The sequence below is a fragment of the Pleurodeles waltl genome, chromosome 7, assembly GCF_031143425.1.
Source record: "Pleurodeles waltl isolate 20211129_DDA chromosome 7, aPleWal1.hap1.20221129, whole genome shotgun sequence".
In the NCBI taxonomy this organism is placed as follows: domain Eukaryota; kingdom Metazoa; phylum Chordata; class Amphibia; order Caudata; family Salamandridae; genus Pleurodeles; species Pleurodeles waltl.
The window spans coordinates 933,275,039-933,289,350 of record NC_090446.1 but is presented as its reverse complement, the minus strand read 5'-3'; the positions used below and the strand labels follow the sequence as shown (position 1 = coordinate 933,289,350).

The window sequence follows — 14,312 nt, the reverse complement described above, 5'->3', positions numbered from 1 at the left end:
AAGGCTGGAGGGAACAAAGAAAGCAACAAGGAGGAGTCACTGGCCAGTCAGGACAGCCCCTAAGGTGTCCTGAGCTGAGGTGACTAACTTTTAGAAATCCTCCATCTTGCAGATGGAGGATTCCCCCAATAGGGTTAGGATTGTGACCCCCTCCCCTTGGGAGGAGGCACAAAGAGGGTGTACCCACCCTCAGGGCTAGTAGCCATTGGCTACTAACCCCCCAGACCTAAACACGCCCTTAAATTTAGTATTTAAGGGCTACCCTGAACCCTAGAAAATTAGATTCCTGCAACAACAACAAGAAGGACTGCCTAGCTGAAAACCCCTGCAGAGGAAGACCAGAAGACGACAACTGCCTTGGCTCCAGAAACTCACCGGCCTGTCTCCTGCCTTCCAAAGAACTCTGCTCCAGCGACGCCTTCCAAGGGACCAGCGACCTCTGAATCCTCTGAGGACTGCCCTGCTTCGAAAAAGACAAGAAACTCCTGAGGACAGCGGACCTGCTCCAAAAAGACTGCAACTTTGTTTCAAGGAGCAGCTTTAAAGACCCTGCAATCTCCCCGCAAGAAGCGTGAGACTTGCAACACTGCACCCGGCGACCCCGACTCGGCTGGTGGAGAACCAACACCTCAGGGAGGACCCCCGGACTACTCTCCGACTGTGAGTACCAAAACCTGTCCCCCCTGAGCCCCCACAGCGCCGCCTGCAGAGGGAATCCCGAGGCTTCCCCTGACCGCGACTCTCTGAAACCTAAGTCCCGACGCCTGGAAAAGACCCTGCACCCGCAGCCCCCAGGACCTGAAGGACCGGACTTTCACTGGAGAAGTGACCCCCAGGAGTCCCTCTCCCTTGCCCAAGTGGAGGTTTCCCCGAGGAAGCCCCCCCTTGCCTGCCTGCAGCGCTGAAGAGATCCCCTGATCTCTCATAGACTAACATTGCGAACCCGACGCTTGTTTCTACACTGCACCCGGCCGCCCCCGCGCTGCTGAGGGTGAAATTTCTGTGTGGGCTTGTGTCCCCCCCGGTCCCCTACAAAACCCCCCTGGTCTGCCCTCCGAAGACGCGGGTACTTACCTGCAAGCAGACCGGAACCGGGGCACCCCCTTCTCTCCATTCTAGCCTATGCGTTTTGGGTACCACTTTGAACTCTGCACCTGACCGGCCCTGAGCTGCTGGTGTGGTGACTTTGGGGTTGCTCTGAACCCCCAACGGTGGGCTACCTTGGACCAAGAACTGACCCCTGTAAGTGTCTTACTTACCTGGTAAAACTAACAAAAACTTACCTCCCCCAGGAACTGTGAAAATTGCACTAAGTGTCCACTTTTAAAGTAGCTATTTGTCAATAACTTGAAAAGTATACATGCAATTGAAATGATTCAAAGTTCCTAATGTACTTACCTGCAATACCTTTCAAACAAGATATTACATGTTAAATTTGAACCTGTGGTTCTTAAAATAAACTAAGAAAAGATATTTTTCTATAACAAAACCTATTGGCTGGATTTGTCTCAGTGTGTGTACCTCATTTATTGTCTATGTGTATGTACAACAAATGCTTAACACTACTCCTTGGATAAGCCTACTGCTCGACCACACTACCACAAAATAGAGCATTAGTATTATCTATTTTTACCACTATTTTACCTCTAAGGGGAACCCTTGGACTCTGTGCATGCTATTCCTTACTTTGAAATAGCACATACAGAGCCAACTTCCTACACTGCCCAACTGGTTCAACGTAGCCCAGGAGGCGGGGCATTGGGGGAAGACACCTTTAAAGGAACATGCTGCGCACCCCCATCCCCCAAAAAAATATCCAGGAAACTAAGGGTCAGGAAAACTTAATTAAAAGACTCCAGACTTCGCCAAACATGGCATCTGCTCAAAAAGACCTACCCCATTATTGACTGTCCCTCCATTCAATAACATATCAAACAATCCTTTGCTGTCCACAGTGCCAAACCCAAATACAATGTCTACACCTGTAAGGAGTACCACCAACCTACTTCCAACTCTGTAAGGCACATGGATGTTTCCCTTCAGAAAAAAGGTGCAGGTAAGTCAGGCTGCACCTATTTTCTAACGCTTCACAACATTTCAAACAAGCAGAGATGCATGCAGCGCCATATTTGTATGTAACTGAAACATCTACAACTCCTATATAGGCTTTACCACACATCTCTCAAACCCATTCTTTCGAAAGAGCACTCAGGAGCCAATTAATTCCAGAACACAGCACTGTCAGGGGAATTGGCTTTGTTCAATTGGTCAATATAATTACTCGACATGTAAACCATTTCATTCTCTACAAAATGACAATTCCAGTGTCCAGAGCGGATGCAACAGAGGATGAAAGCTAAAACCACTGGCATTTTAGGAATTACAGCTTTCATACAAGAGATTCTACTTTACATAGGTGTAGGAAGTTGGCTCTGTATGCACTATTTCAAAGTAAGGAATAGTATGCACAGAGTCCAAGGGTTCCCCTTAGAGGTAAGATAGTGGCAAAAAAAGAGATAATACTAATGCTCTATTTTGTGGTAGTGTGGTCGAGCAGTAGGCTTATCAAAGGAGTAGTGTTAAGCATTTGTTGTACATACACACAGGCAATAAATGAGGAACACACTCAGACAATTCCAGCCAATAGGTTTTTGTTATAGAAAAATATATTTTCTTAGTTTATTTTAAGAACCACAGGTTCAAATTCTACATGTAATATCTCATTTGAAAGGTATTGCAGGTAAGTACTCTAGGAACTTTGAATAATCACAATAGCATATATACTTTTTACATCAAACACAATAAGCTGTTTTAAAAGTGGACACAGTGCAATTTTCACAGTTCCTGGGGGAGGTAAAGTAATGAAAATGTCACTTACCCAGTGTACATCTGTTCGTGGCATTAGTCGCTGCAGATTCACATGTTTGGCACAGTCCGCTGCCTGGTGTTGGGCTCGGAGTATTACAAGTTGTTTTTCTTCGAAGAAGTCTTTTTTGGTCACGGGACCGAAGGACTCCTCCCTCTTCGGCTCCATTGCGCATGGGCGTCGACTCCATCTTAGATTGTTTTCCCCGCAGAGGGTGAGGATGGAGTTGTTTGCTATAAATAGTGCCCATGCAATGGAGTGAATATGTATGTACGTTAAGAGTTTATAATAATTATTTACAAATGTACAAATGTTTAAGATTTAAGATCTACTTCTAAACGGCTACAGGCTTCCCGGGGAGGCGGGAGGGTACATGTGAATCTGCAGCGACTAATGCCACGAACAGATGTACACTGGGTAAGTGACATTTTCAGTTTGATGGCATATGTTGCTGCAGATACACATGTTTGGCATAGACTATAAAGCAGTTACCTCCCCTAAAACCGGTGGTTTAGCCTGTAGGAGTTGAAGTAGTTTGGAATAATGTTCTTAGTACAGCTTGGCCCACTGTAGCTTGTTGTGCATTTAGTACGTCTACACAGTAGTGTTTAGTAAACGTATGAGGCGTAGACCAGGTTGCAGCCTTACATATTTCGCTCATAGGAATGTTTCCTAGAAAGGCCATTGTAGCACCTTTCTTTCTGGTTGAGTGTGCCTTTGGTGTAATAGGCAATTCTCTTTTGGCTTTAAGATAGCATGTTTGAATACATCTGACTATCCATCTAGCAATGCCTTGTTTAGAGATTGGATTTCCTATGTGTGGTTTTTGAAAAGCTATGAACAGTTGTTTTGTTTTCCTGATTAGCTTTGTTCTGTCAATGTAGTACATTAGTGCTCTTTTGATGTCTAATGTATGTAGTGCCCTTTCAGCCACGGAATTTGGTTGTGGGAAGAACACTGGCAATTCTACTGTTTGATTTAAATGGAATGGTGAGATTACTTTTGGCAGAAATTTTGGATTTGTTCTTAGAACTATTTTATTTTTGTGTATTTGAATAAATGGTTCTTGTATGGTAAATGCCTGTATTTCACTTACTCTTCTGAGGGATGTGATTGCAATGAGAAATGCGACTTTCCAGGTTAGATATTGCATTTCACAGGAATGCATGGGTTCGAAAGGTGGACCCATGAGTCTTGTTAAGACGATGTTAAGGTTCCATGAAGGAACTGGTGGTGTTCTTGGTGGTATAATTCTTTTTAGCCCTTCCATGAATGCTTTAATAACTGGTATTCTAAATAGAGACGATGAATGAGTAGTTTGTAGGTAAGCAGATATTGCTGCGAGGTGTATTTTTATAGATGAAAAAGCGAGATTCGCTTTTTGCAAATGTAGTAAGTATCCTACTATGTCCTTTGTAGAGGCATGTAATGGTTGTATTTGATTGGTATGGCAGTAGTAAACAAATCTTTTCCACTTAGATGCATAGCAGTGTCTAGTGGAAGATTTTCTAGCTTGTTTTATGACCTCCATGCATTCTTGTGTGAGGTCTAAGTGTCCGAATTCTAGGATTTCAGGAGCCAAATTGCCAGATTCAATGATGCTGGGTTTGGATGCCTGATCTGTTTGTGTTGTGTTAACAGATCTGGTCTGTTGGGTAGTTTGACATGCGGTACTAGTGAAAGGTCTAGTAGAGTTGTATACCAAGGTTGTCTTGCCCATGTGGGTGCTATCAGTATGAGTTTGAGTTGGTTTTGACTCAACTTGTTTACTAGATATGGAAGGAGAGGGAGAGGGGGAAAAGCGTATGCAAATATCCCTGACCAACTCATCCATAGAGCATTGCCTTGTGATTCGCGGTGTGGGTACCTGGATGCGAAGTTTTGGCATTTTGAGTTTTCTTTTGTTGCGAACAAATCTATCTGGGGTGTTCCCCAAATTTGAAAGTACTTGTTCAGAACTTGGGGGTGAATTTCCCATTCGTGGACTTGTTGGTGGTTTCGCGAAAGGTTGTCTGCTAGTTGGTTTTGTATTCCTGGAATAAATTGTGCTATTAGGCGAATGTGGTTGTGAATCGCCCACTGCCATATTTTTTGTGTTAGGAGGCACAATTGTGTTGAGTGTGTTCCTCCTTGTTTGTTTAAATAATACATTGTTGTCATGTTGTCTGTTTTGACAAGAATGTATTTGTGTGTTATTATGGGTTGAAAGGCTTTTAACGCTAGAAATACTGCTAACAGTTCTAGGTAATTGATATGAAATTTTGTTTGGTGTATTTCCTATTGTCCTTGAATGCTGTGGTGATTGAGGTGTGCTCCCCACCCTGTCATGGAAGCATCTGTTGTTATAACTTATTGAGGCACTGGGTCCTGAAATGTCCGCCCTTTGTTTAAATTTTTGCTGTTCCACCATAGAAGCGAGAGGTATGTTTGGCGGTCTACCAACACCAGATCTTGAAGTTGACCCTGTGCCTGTGACCATTGTGATGCTAGGCACTGTTGTAAGGGTCGCATGTGTAGTCTTGCGTTTGGGACAATGGCTATGCATGATGACATCATGCCTAGAAGTTTTAGCACAAATTTTGCTTGTATCTTTTGGTTTGGAAACATAGCACTTATTACCTTGTGGAATGCCTGCACTCTTTGTGGACTTGGAGTGGCAATTCCCTTTGATGTGTTGATGGTTGCTCCTAGATATTGTTGTGTCTGACACGGTTCTAGGTGTGATTTTGTATAGTTGATGGAAAACCCCAGTTTGTGAAGGGTTTGTATGACATATGTGGTGTCGTTTGCGCATTTTTTTACTGTGTTGGTCTTGATTAGCCAATCGTCTAGGTAAGGGAACACATGTATCTGTTGTCTCCTGATGTGTGCTGCTACTACTGCTAGACATTTTGTGAACACTCTTGGTGCAGTTGTAATTCCGAATGGCAACACTTTGAATTGGTAATGTATTCCTTTGAATACGAACCTTAGGTACTTTCTGTGAGAAGGGTGTATTGGTATATGAAAGTACGCATCCTTTAGGTCTAATGTGGTCATGTAATCTTGCTGTTTGAGCAGTGGAATGATGTCTTGTAGTGTGACCATGTGAAAATGGTCCGATATGATGTAGGTATTTAGTGTCCTGAGATCTAATATTGGTTTTAATGTTTTGTCTTTTTTTGGAATTAGAAAGTACAGGGAGTAAACTCCTGTGTTTTTTTGTTGTACTGGTACTAACTCTATTGCATCCTTTTGCAGTAGTGCTTGAACTTCTAGTCCTAAAAGTTCTAAATGTTGTGGTGACATTTTGCGTGTTTTGGGAGGGATGTTTGGTGGGAATTTGTGGAATTCTATGCAATAGCCATGTTGGATTATTGCTAATACCCACTTGTCTGTTGTAATCTGTTGCCAAGATTGGTAGAATTGGCTTAGTCTTCCCCCCACTGGTGTTGAGTGAAGGGGTTGCGTGACTTGAAAGTCACTGTTTAGGTGGAGGTGTTTTTGGAGTCTGGAATCTTCCCCTACTCCTTGGGAATTGACCCCCTCTATATCCCCTGAAACCTCCCCTTTGGAATGAACCCTGATATGGTGTGGTTCTTGTTTGTTGGCTGGTGGTGTCTGTGGGTTGGCCACGAAACCCCCCTCTAAATGGAGTTTTTCTAAAAGAGCCTCTGCTCTGCGGGGAGTAGAGTGCGCCCATGGCTTTGGCCGTGTCTGTGTCCTTTTTAAGTTTTTCAATGGCTGTGTCCACTTCAGGGCCAAAAAGTTGTTTTTCGTTGAAGGGCATATTAAGGACAGCCTGCTGGATTTCAGGTTTGAAGCCTGAAGTGCGGAGCCAAGCGTGTCTCCTTATGGTGACAGCAGTGTTGACTGTTCTCGCTGCAGTATCGGCTGCGTCCAGTGAAGAGCGGATTTGATTGTTTGAGATCGTTTGTCCCTCTTCAACTATTTGCTGCGCCCTTTTTTGGTATTCTTGGGGAAGATGGTCTACGAGAAGTTGCATCTCATCCCAGTGTGCGCGGTCATATCTGGCCAGCAGCGCTTGAGAATTTGCGATGCGCCACTGGTTGGCTGCCTGTGATGCTACTCTTTTTCCTGCCGCATCAAATTTTCTGCTTTCTTTGTCCGGAGGTGGGGCGTCGCCAGATGTATGGGAATTTGCTCTTTTGCGAGCTGCCCCTACTACTACGGAGTCAGGTGGTAACTGCGAAGTAATAAACACTGGGTCTGTGGGTGGTGGTTTGTATTTTCTATCCACCCTTGGGGTGATGGCTCTTGATTTTACGGGCTCTTCAAAAATTTGTTTTGCGTGCTGTAACATCCCTGGTAGCATTGGGAGACATTGATATTGGCTATGTGTAGCCGAGAGGGTGTTAAATAAAAAATCATCCTCTATAGGATCGGAATGCAGTTGGACATTGTGGAATTCTGCAGCCCTAGCCACCAGTTGCGAGTATGAGGTACTGTCCTCTGGCGGTGACGGCTTTGTGGGGTATGAATCTGGATCATTGTCCGGCACTGGGGTGTCGTATAGGTCCCAAGCGTCTTGATCCTGATTATCTTGACTTATGGTAGTTTGCGCTGGTGAGTGCATTTGTGGCGGTGTTTGTGCCGGCGATGCCTGTTGTGGTGGAGAGGGCGGAGGCGTGACTTTTTTGACCACTTTGGCTTGTGGTTGTGCGTCATCCTTGAGGAGACCGATCCTTCTTTTCCTCATTATTGGGGGAAGGGTTGATATCTTCCCTGTGTCTTGCTGGATGTACAGTCTCTTTTGTGTGTAGTCTGATTCTACACTTTGGAGCTCTTGTCCAAATCTGTGCATCTGGCCACTTATTCCTTGTTCCTCTGTGTAGGATGAAGGTGTGGAAATTTTCGGCGCCGAGAGAGAATCTTTTATCGGCTTCGGCACCGACAGAATTTTTGTTCCTTTCGGCATGGAGTCTCGGTGCCGATGTTTTTCGGTGCCAGTATCTTGTTTTTGTCTCTCGGAGCCGCTATCTCGGCTCCGAGGTTGCTCCATGGCGGTCCCTCGACCGGAGTCGGGTGTCTTCGCTATGGGCGTGCCCTTTTTCGGCACCTTCGACGGGTCGCCTGTTTTATGGGTCGAGCCATGGCCTGTTGGCAGTGGCGTCCCCTGGGCTTTCGTTTTCTCGATGGTTTTACTTTGACGTCTTACTCACAGTTTGTTGCTGTTGTTCGACGTCGGAGTCTCCGGATTCTGAGTCCGGAACCGAGAATGTTTCCTCTTCGTCGTCGAAACGTTGTTTTGTCGGCGTGGACACCATTTGTAGACGCCTGGCTCTTCGGTCCCGGAGTGTTTTTCTGGACCGGAAGGCTCGACAGGCCTCACAGGTATCCTCCTTGTGCTCGGGGGACAAGCACAAGTTACAGACCAAGTGCTGATCTGTATAAGGATACTTACTGTGACATTTTGGGCAGAAACGGAACGGGGTCCGTTCCATCGGCTTCGATGTCGCACGCGGTCGGGCCGACCTGGCCCCGATGGGGGAATCGAAGCTACCCCAAAGTCTTCCGATGATCGGTGTCGATGTACCTAACTATCCCGATACCGAACGGAACAATACCAACGCTTTCTTCCGAGATTCTGACTAACTTTCCGAACCGAAACACGGAGCGAAAAGGAATACGTCCGAACCCGACAGCGGAAAAAAACAATCTAAGATAGAGTCGACGCCCATGCGCAATGGAGCCGAAGAGGGAGGAGTCCTTCGGTCACGTGACCAAAAAAGACTTCTTCGAAGAAAAACAACTTGTAATACTCCGAGCCCAACACCAGGCAGCGGACTGTGCCAAACATGTGTATCTGCAGCAACATATGCCATCGAACTGTTAGTTCTTGCAGGTAAGTAAACCACCTACGGGGTTCAAATTGGTGTCCAAGGTAGCCCACCGTTGGGGGTTCAGAGCAACCCCAAAGTCACCATACCAGCAGCTCAGGGCCGGTCAGGTGCAGAGTTCAAAGTGGTGCCCAAAACGCATAGGCTTCAATGGAGAGAAGGGGGTGCCCCGGTTCCAGTCTGCCAGCAGGTAAGTACCTGCGTCTTCGGAGGGCAGACCAGGGGTTTTGTAGGGCAGGGGGGGGGGGGGGGTGGACACAAGTCCACACAAAAAGTACACCCTCAGCAGCGCGGGGGCAGCCGGGTGCAGTGTGCAAACAAGCGTCGGGTTTGCAATGTAAATCAATGGGAGACCAAGTGGTCTCTTCAGCGGTGCAGGCAGGCAAGGGGGGGGCTCCTCGGGGTAGCCACCACCTGGGCAAGGGAGAGGGCCTCCTGGGGGTCACTCCTGCACTGAAGTTCCGATCCTTCAGGTGCTGGGGGCTGCGGGTGCAGGGTCTTTTCCAGCCGTCGGGATTTTAGAGTCAGGCAGTCGCGGTCAGGGGGAGCCTCGGGATTCCCTCTGCAGGCGTCGCTGTGGGGGCTCAGGTGGGACAACTTTGGTTACACAGTGAGTCGCCGGAGGGTCCTCCCTGAGGTGTTGGTTCTCCACCAGTCGAGTCGGGGTCGCCGGGTGCAGTGTTGCAAGTCTCACGCTTCTTGCGGGGATTGCAGGGGTCTTTAAATCTGCTCCTCTGGATACAAAGTTGCAGTCTTTGTTGAACAGGGCCGCTGTTCTCGGGAGTTTCTTGGTCTCTTGGAAGCAGGGCAGTCCTCTGAGGATTCAGAGGTCGCTGGTCCTGGAGAAAGCGTCGCTGGAGCAGGTTTCTTTGGAAGGCAGGAGACAGGCCGGTAGGACTGGGGCCAAAGCAGTTGGTGTCTTCTTTCTTCTTCTGCAGGGGTTTTCGGCTCAGCAGTCTTCTTCTGTAAGTTGCAGGAATCTAAATTCTTAGGTTCAGGGGAGCCCTTAAATACTACATTTAAGGGCGTGTTTAGGTCTGGGGGGTTAGTAGCCAATGGCTACTAGCCCTGAGGGTGGGTACACCCTCTTTGTGCCTCCTCCCAGGGGGAGGGGGTCACATTCCTATCCCTATTGGGGGAATCCTCCATCTGCAAGATGGAGGATTTCTAAAAGTTAGAGTCACTTCAGCTCAGGACACCTTAGGGGCTGTCCTGACTGGCCAGTGACGACTCCTTGTTATTCTCATCATCTCCTCCGGCCTTGCCGCCAAAAGTGGGGCCGTGGCCGGAGGGGGCGGGCAACTCCACTAGCTGGAGTGCCCTGCGGTGCTGGAACAAAGGGGGTAAGCCTTTGAGGCTCACCGCCAGGTGTTACAGCTCCTGCCTGGGGGAGGTGATAGCATCTCCACCCAGTGCAGGCTTTGTTACTGGCCACAGAGTGACAAAGGCACTCTCCCCATGTGGCCAGCAACATGTCTCGAGTGTGGCAGGCTGCTAGAACCAGTCAGCCTACACGGGTAGTTGGTTTAGGTTTCAGGGGGCACCTCTAAGGTGCCCTCTGGGGTGTATTTTACAATAAAATATACACTGGCATCAGTGTGCATTTATTGTGCTGAGAAGTTTGATACCAAACTTCCCAGTTTTCAGTGTAGCCATTATGGTGCTGTGGAGTCCGTGTTTGACAGACTCCCAGACCATATACTCTTATGGCTACCCTGCACTTACAATGTCTAAGGTTTGACTTAGACACTGTAGGGGCACAGTGCTCATGCACTAGTGCCCTCACCTATGGTATAGTGCACCCTGCCTTAGGGCTGTAAGGCCTACTAGAGGGGTGACTTATCTATACTGCATAGGCAGTGTGAGGTTGGCATGGCACCCTGAGGGGAGTGCCATGTCGACTTACTCGTTTTGTCCTCACCAGCACACACAAGCTGGCAAGCAGTGTGTCTGTGCTGAGTGAGGGGGTCCCCAGGGTGGCAGAAGATATGCTGCAGCCCTTAGAGACCTTCCCTGGCATCAGGGCCCTTGGTACCAGTTACAAGGGACTTACCTGGATGCCAGGGTGTGCCAATTGTGGAAACAAAGGTACAGGTTAGGGAAAGAACACTGGTGCTGGGGCCTGTTTAGCAGTCCTCAGCACACTTTCAAATCAAAACTTAGCATCAGCAAAGGCAAAAAGTCAGGGGGTAACCATGCCAAGGAGGCATTTCCTTACAATAGGTAAGAAAGAACAGATGTAGAAAAGTAGAATGCATGTCATAATCTTGACTAAATCTAAGATGCAAAAACACATTTGGTGGTTCTCTCAACCAAGCAATGATACAAACACTGACAACTTTATACAATAAGTGACAATACCTTTGGTCTGTCTGGAGATGGTCTAGGTCTTTTTTTCACCTCAGTCCATGCTTCAGTGTCCAGTTCTGGCAAACTTGCAGAAAGACCTTTTGGCATAGTTTTCAAGTTGCTAACCTCCTCAGTCTTCCTGGTGACAGGACTAGATGTACGTGGTGATCCAGGTAGAGATTCTAAAGTTAGGAAATAAGGTGTTGATGAATATGTGACCACAAAACAATCTGGCTCAAATGTGTGAAAAGTTAAAAGGAGTCTACAGACTCACCTGTTTCTTTCTGGAAAGTCTGCTTAGGCACAAACTCTGGGCAATTAATAAGTTGTGAGAAGTCAGTCTGGACAGAATCTGATAAACCAGGACCTGGCAGCGGCCACTTGTCAGGGTGATCCTTCCTTCGAATTTTCAAATCTCTGATTTCAACCACTTTGCTGTCCTTCAAAGCCTAGAGACGTTATTAAACAGATATTACTTGAAACAGTATTATATGCAACAAAATAATACAACTTTAATCCAAGGTTAGCAATATTAACGTCAAATTCCGCTCTCTAGTTAAGTCACTTAAAACCAACTTCAACAACACTGGTATGGGTCATCATATGAAGGGCCTGTGAACTAAGTCTACAGAGGTATAAATATGGGATTAACACAAAAAAAAAAATCACTAGAAGTTAAGTTAGTTGGATGGGCACTTGAAGTTTATAATAACCAGACACTCACGGGAGCAATTCAGCTTGCACGAATACAATATTGGCACTTAAATCATACATAATTGTACTCCCCAACCACAACTTGAAACCCCTACCTAAACAAGAGCCACACCAAAAAAGGCTTAGAGATGGTGGTATCAGACTTCACCTTGAGAATGAGCCCCATGTCAGTGGTCAGGGCTTGCACCCTGTGAAAACTGGCTATCAGGCTCATGGGCAGGAACCCTTCAGTGTCCATCTTACGCCGAAGGAAAAAATCCCGTTGAAGATTGTCCTCACTGAAGTAGTACTCACTGTTAAGAGAAACAGAAAACTGGAATCAACAGAAAATGGATCTATTGACAATTAATACATTTTCAAATACAATGAATAAATTATCAAATAAAATAAAAATAAAAATTCCGGTAACAGGTACTACCACAAGCTTAAGCAACCACACTAACCATTGATTGCAAGGTTTCCATGAAACATTTTAATGCCAACAGGCATACATGCACTAAAAGGGACATTTATGTGCATATTGGAGGGAAAATAAGAGGCAAAAATGTAATTAAGGCTGCACAACAATGCAAAACAACATGAAAGAAGGGTCACAGCACTGAGCACTGATATTCAAGGAGGGCAGGCAAAAGAAGAGTAAGGTATAATCTACAAAATGCAAACCGTTCTAATCAAACTCAGAAGAGCTAAGCTTGGGATATGTCCAACTTGGAGATACAGCTTAGTAACTAAGCAGAATTGATAAATGACAATTCAAATACTGCAGGAGGGAGATAAAAAAAGTCACATTGTACGATAGTCAGAGAAACAAAAAAATTAATATGAAAGGGGGATTTAAAATATTGGAATGGCAATCATATGATGTAGGGTGCATTGAAAGGACACCAGTAAAGGCCTGACTCTAGCAATGTCAATTATACCAGTGACAGATCATGTGAACATACGAACAGAAGAAAGGGGCACGGCGTAGCTGCAGAACAGGGTTAGCTGGGATGAGTCAGGTCAGAGAATTTTGAGTCTTCAAATTTATGAATCTTCAATTGAGGATTGGTCACAATTCTCCATGCTACTCATTTTTGATCCAATGCTTTATGAAATTTCATGGGCTCACATTCCTTTTGGAAATTGGGTACTTTCAACAGGTTAAAATTCTGCAGTCTATAAGTAGGCCTACTAGCCTAAATGTGTTAGGCTATTCACAGAGGTGCTAGAGCCCATTGTTAAAGCTGCTCAGTGCTAGGTCCCTAAAATTTCAGGTAATAACACCAATGTCAACCTGCAACTTCGACTCTCAGAAGGAATGGGCAGATCAGGACAAACAGCTGTCAAACGTCTCACAAGGGAGAAGACAAACATCTAAAATACTCCAGCAACTTCAGAACGTAATCACTAAAACAAATTGTGGGTTTTCTGGATACATTTGGACAATACTAGAAAACAAACCAAAGCAAAGTCAAACAGATTAACATTACTACAATGCGCCCAAAACCCTGCCCTCACAGCCTAAGCTTTTTTTTTAATTTTTTTATTTAGCCAGACAGAACACTGAATTGCATACATCGGGACTTTTCCAATGGAGACTGCTCTGGATCACGACTTCACACACTGCATTCCATAGGAAGCTCTTTAAATACCACAGAACTGGACATTTCAAATTCTAGTTCTGAGTCATGGTTATATGCACTAAGAATATAACAAAGAATACCTTTTATCTAGATGTAGGATTGTGGGACTTTTTATAAACACATCCTTTCCAAAATAACTGTAAACATAATACATCTCAAATATTTACTTTAATCCGGTTAGAAGAGAAAGGAAAATGTTACTTACCAGTAGCCGTGTTTGTGGCATGTAGTGCTGTAGATTCACATGCTGTGCATAAGCTTCCCATTTAGTGTTGGGTTCAGAGTAGTACAACTTGTTTTTCTTTTAAAAAAAACTGAGTCAAGGGATCGAGTGACTCTTCTCAGTAATACAACGCATGGGCATCGAGTCCTTTGTTTGCTCCTCCGCAAGCGGGAGAGGTAAGTAGTGAAAAATATAAAGCTGAATAGAAAAGATGTCCATGCTATGAATTTACATATGTACATTATTTATATTGGATTAAAGGGAACATGCGAATCTACAGCACTACATGCCACGAACAGATGTCTACTGGTAACATTTTCCGTTCAATGGCATGTGTAGCTATAGATACATATGCTGTGCACAGACTGTAAAGAAGTGCTTCCATATACCTTTTGCCCTTCAGTGGAGTGTGCTCTAGGTGGTATAGGTAATTTTCGTTTAGCTTTAGTATAGCAAGTCTGAATGTATTTAACTATCCATCTAGCTACAGTTATTTTAGATATATGGCCTCCTTTGTGCAGTAAGGAGAATGCCACAAAAAGTTGTTTTCTTTTCCTAAAATGTTTTGTTCTTTCTATACAATACATAAGAGCTCTTTTTAGAGTAGGCAGAGGTCTTTCTGCTACCGAATCTGGTTGCGAGAAGAATACTGATAATTCTATTGTTTGGTTAACATGGTATTGTGAAATTACTTT

General features: G+C 45.2%; 1 protein-coding gene across 2 annotated transcripts in view; it reads right to left on the bottom strand.

Moving 5' to 3' along the window:
• LARP1 (La ribonucleoprotein 1, translational regulator) overlaps window positions 1–14,312 on the bottom strand; it is a 547,470-nt gene that overhangs the window by 265,103 nt on the left and 268,055 nt on the right. For both annotated transcript variants that reach the window (XM_069199616.1, XM_069199617.1), the window contains exons 8-10: window positions 11,918–12,062; window positions 11,330–11,504; window positions 11,068–11,237 (exon numbers count right to left, since the gene is read on the bottom strand). In XM_069199616.1, coding sequence (XP_069055717.1) covers window positions 11,068–11,237; window positions 11,330–11,504; window positions 11,918–12,062 — 490 coding nt within the window. The remainder of the gene's footprint in view (window positions 1–11,067; window positions 11,238–11,329; window positions 11,505–11,917; window positions 12,063–14,312) is intronic.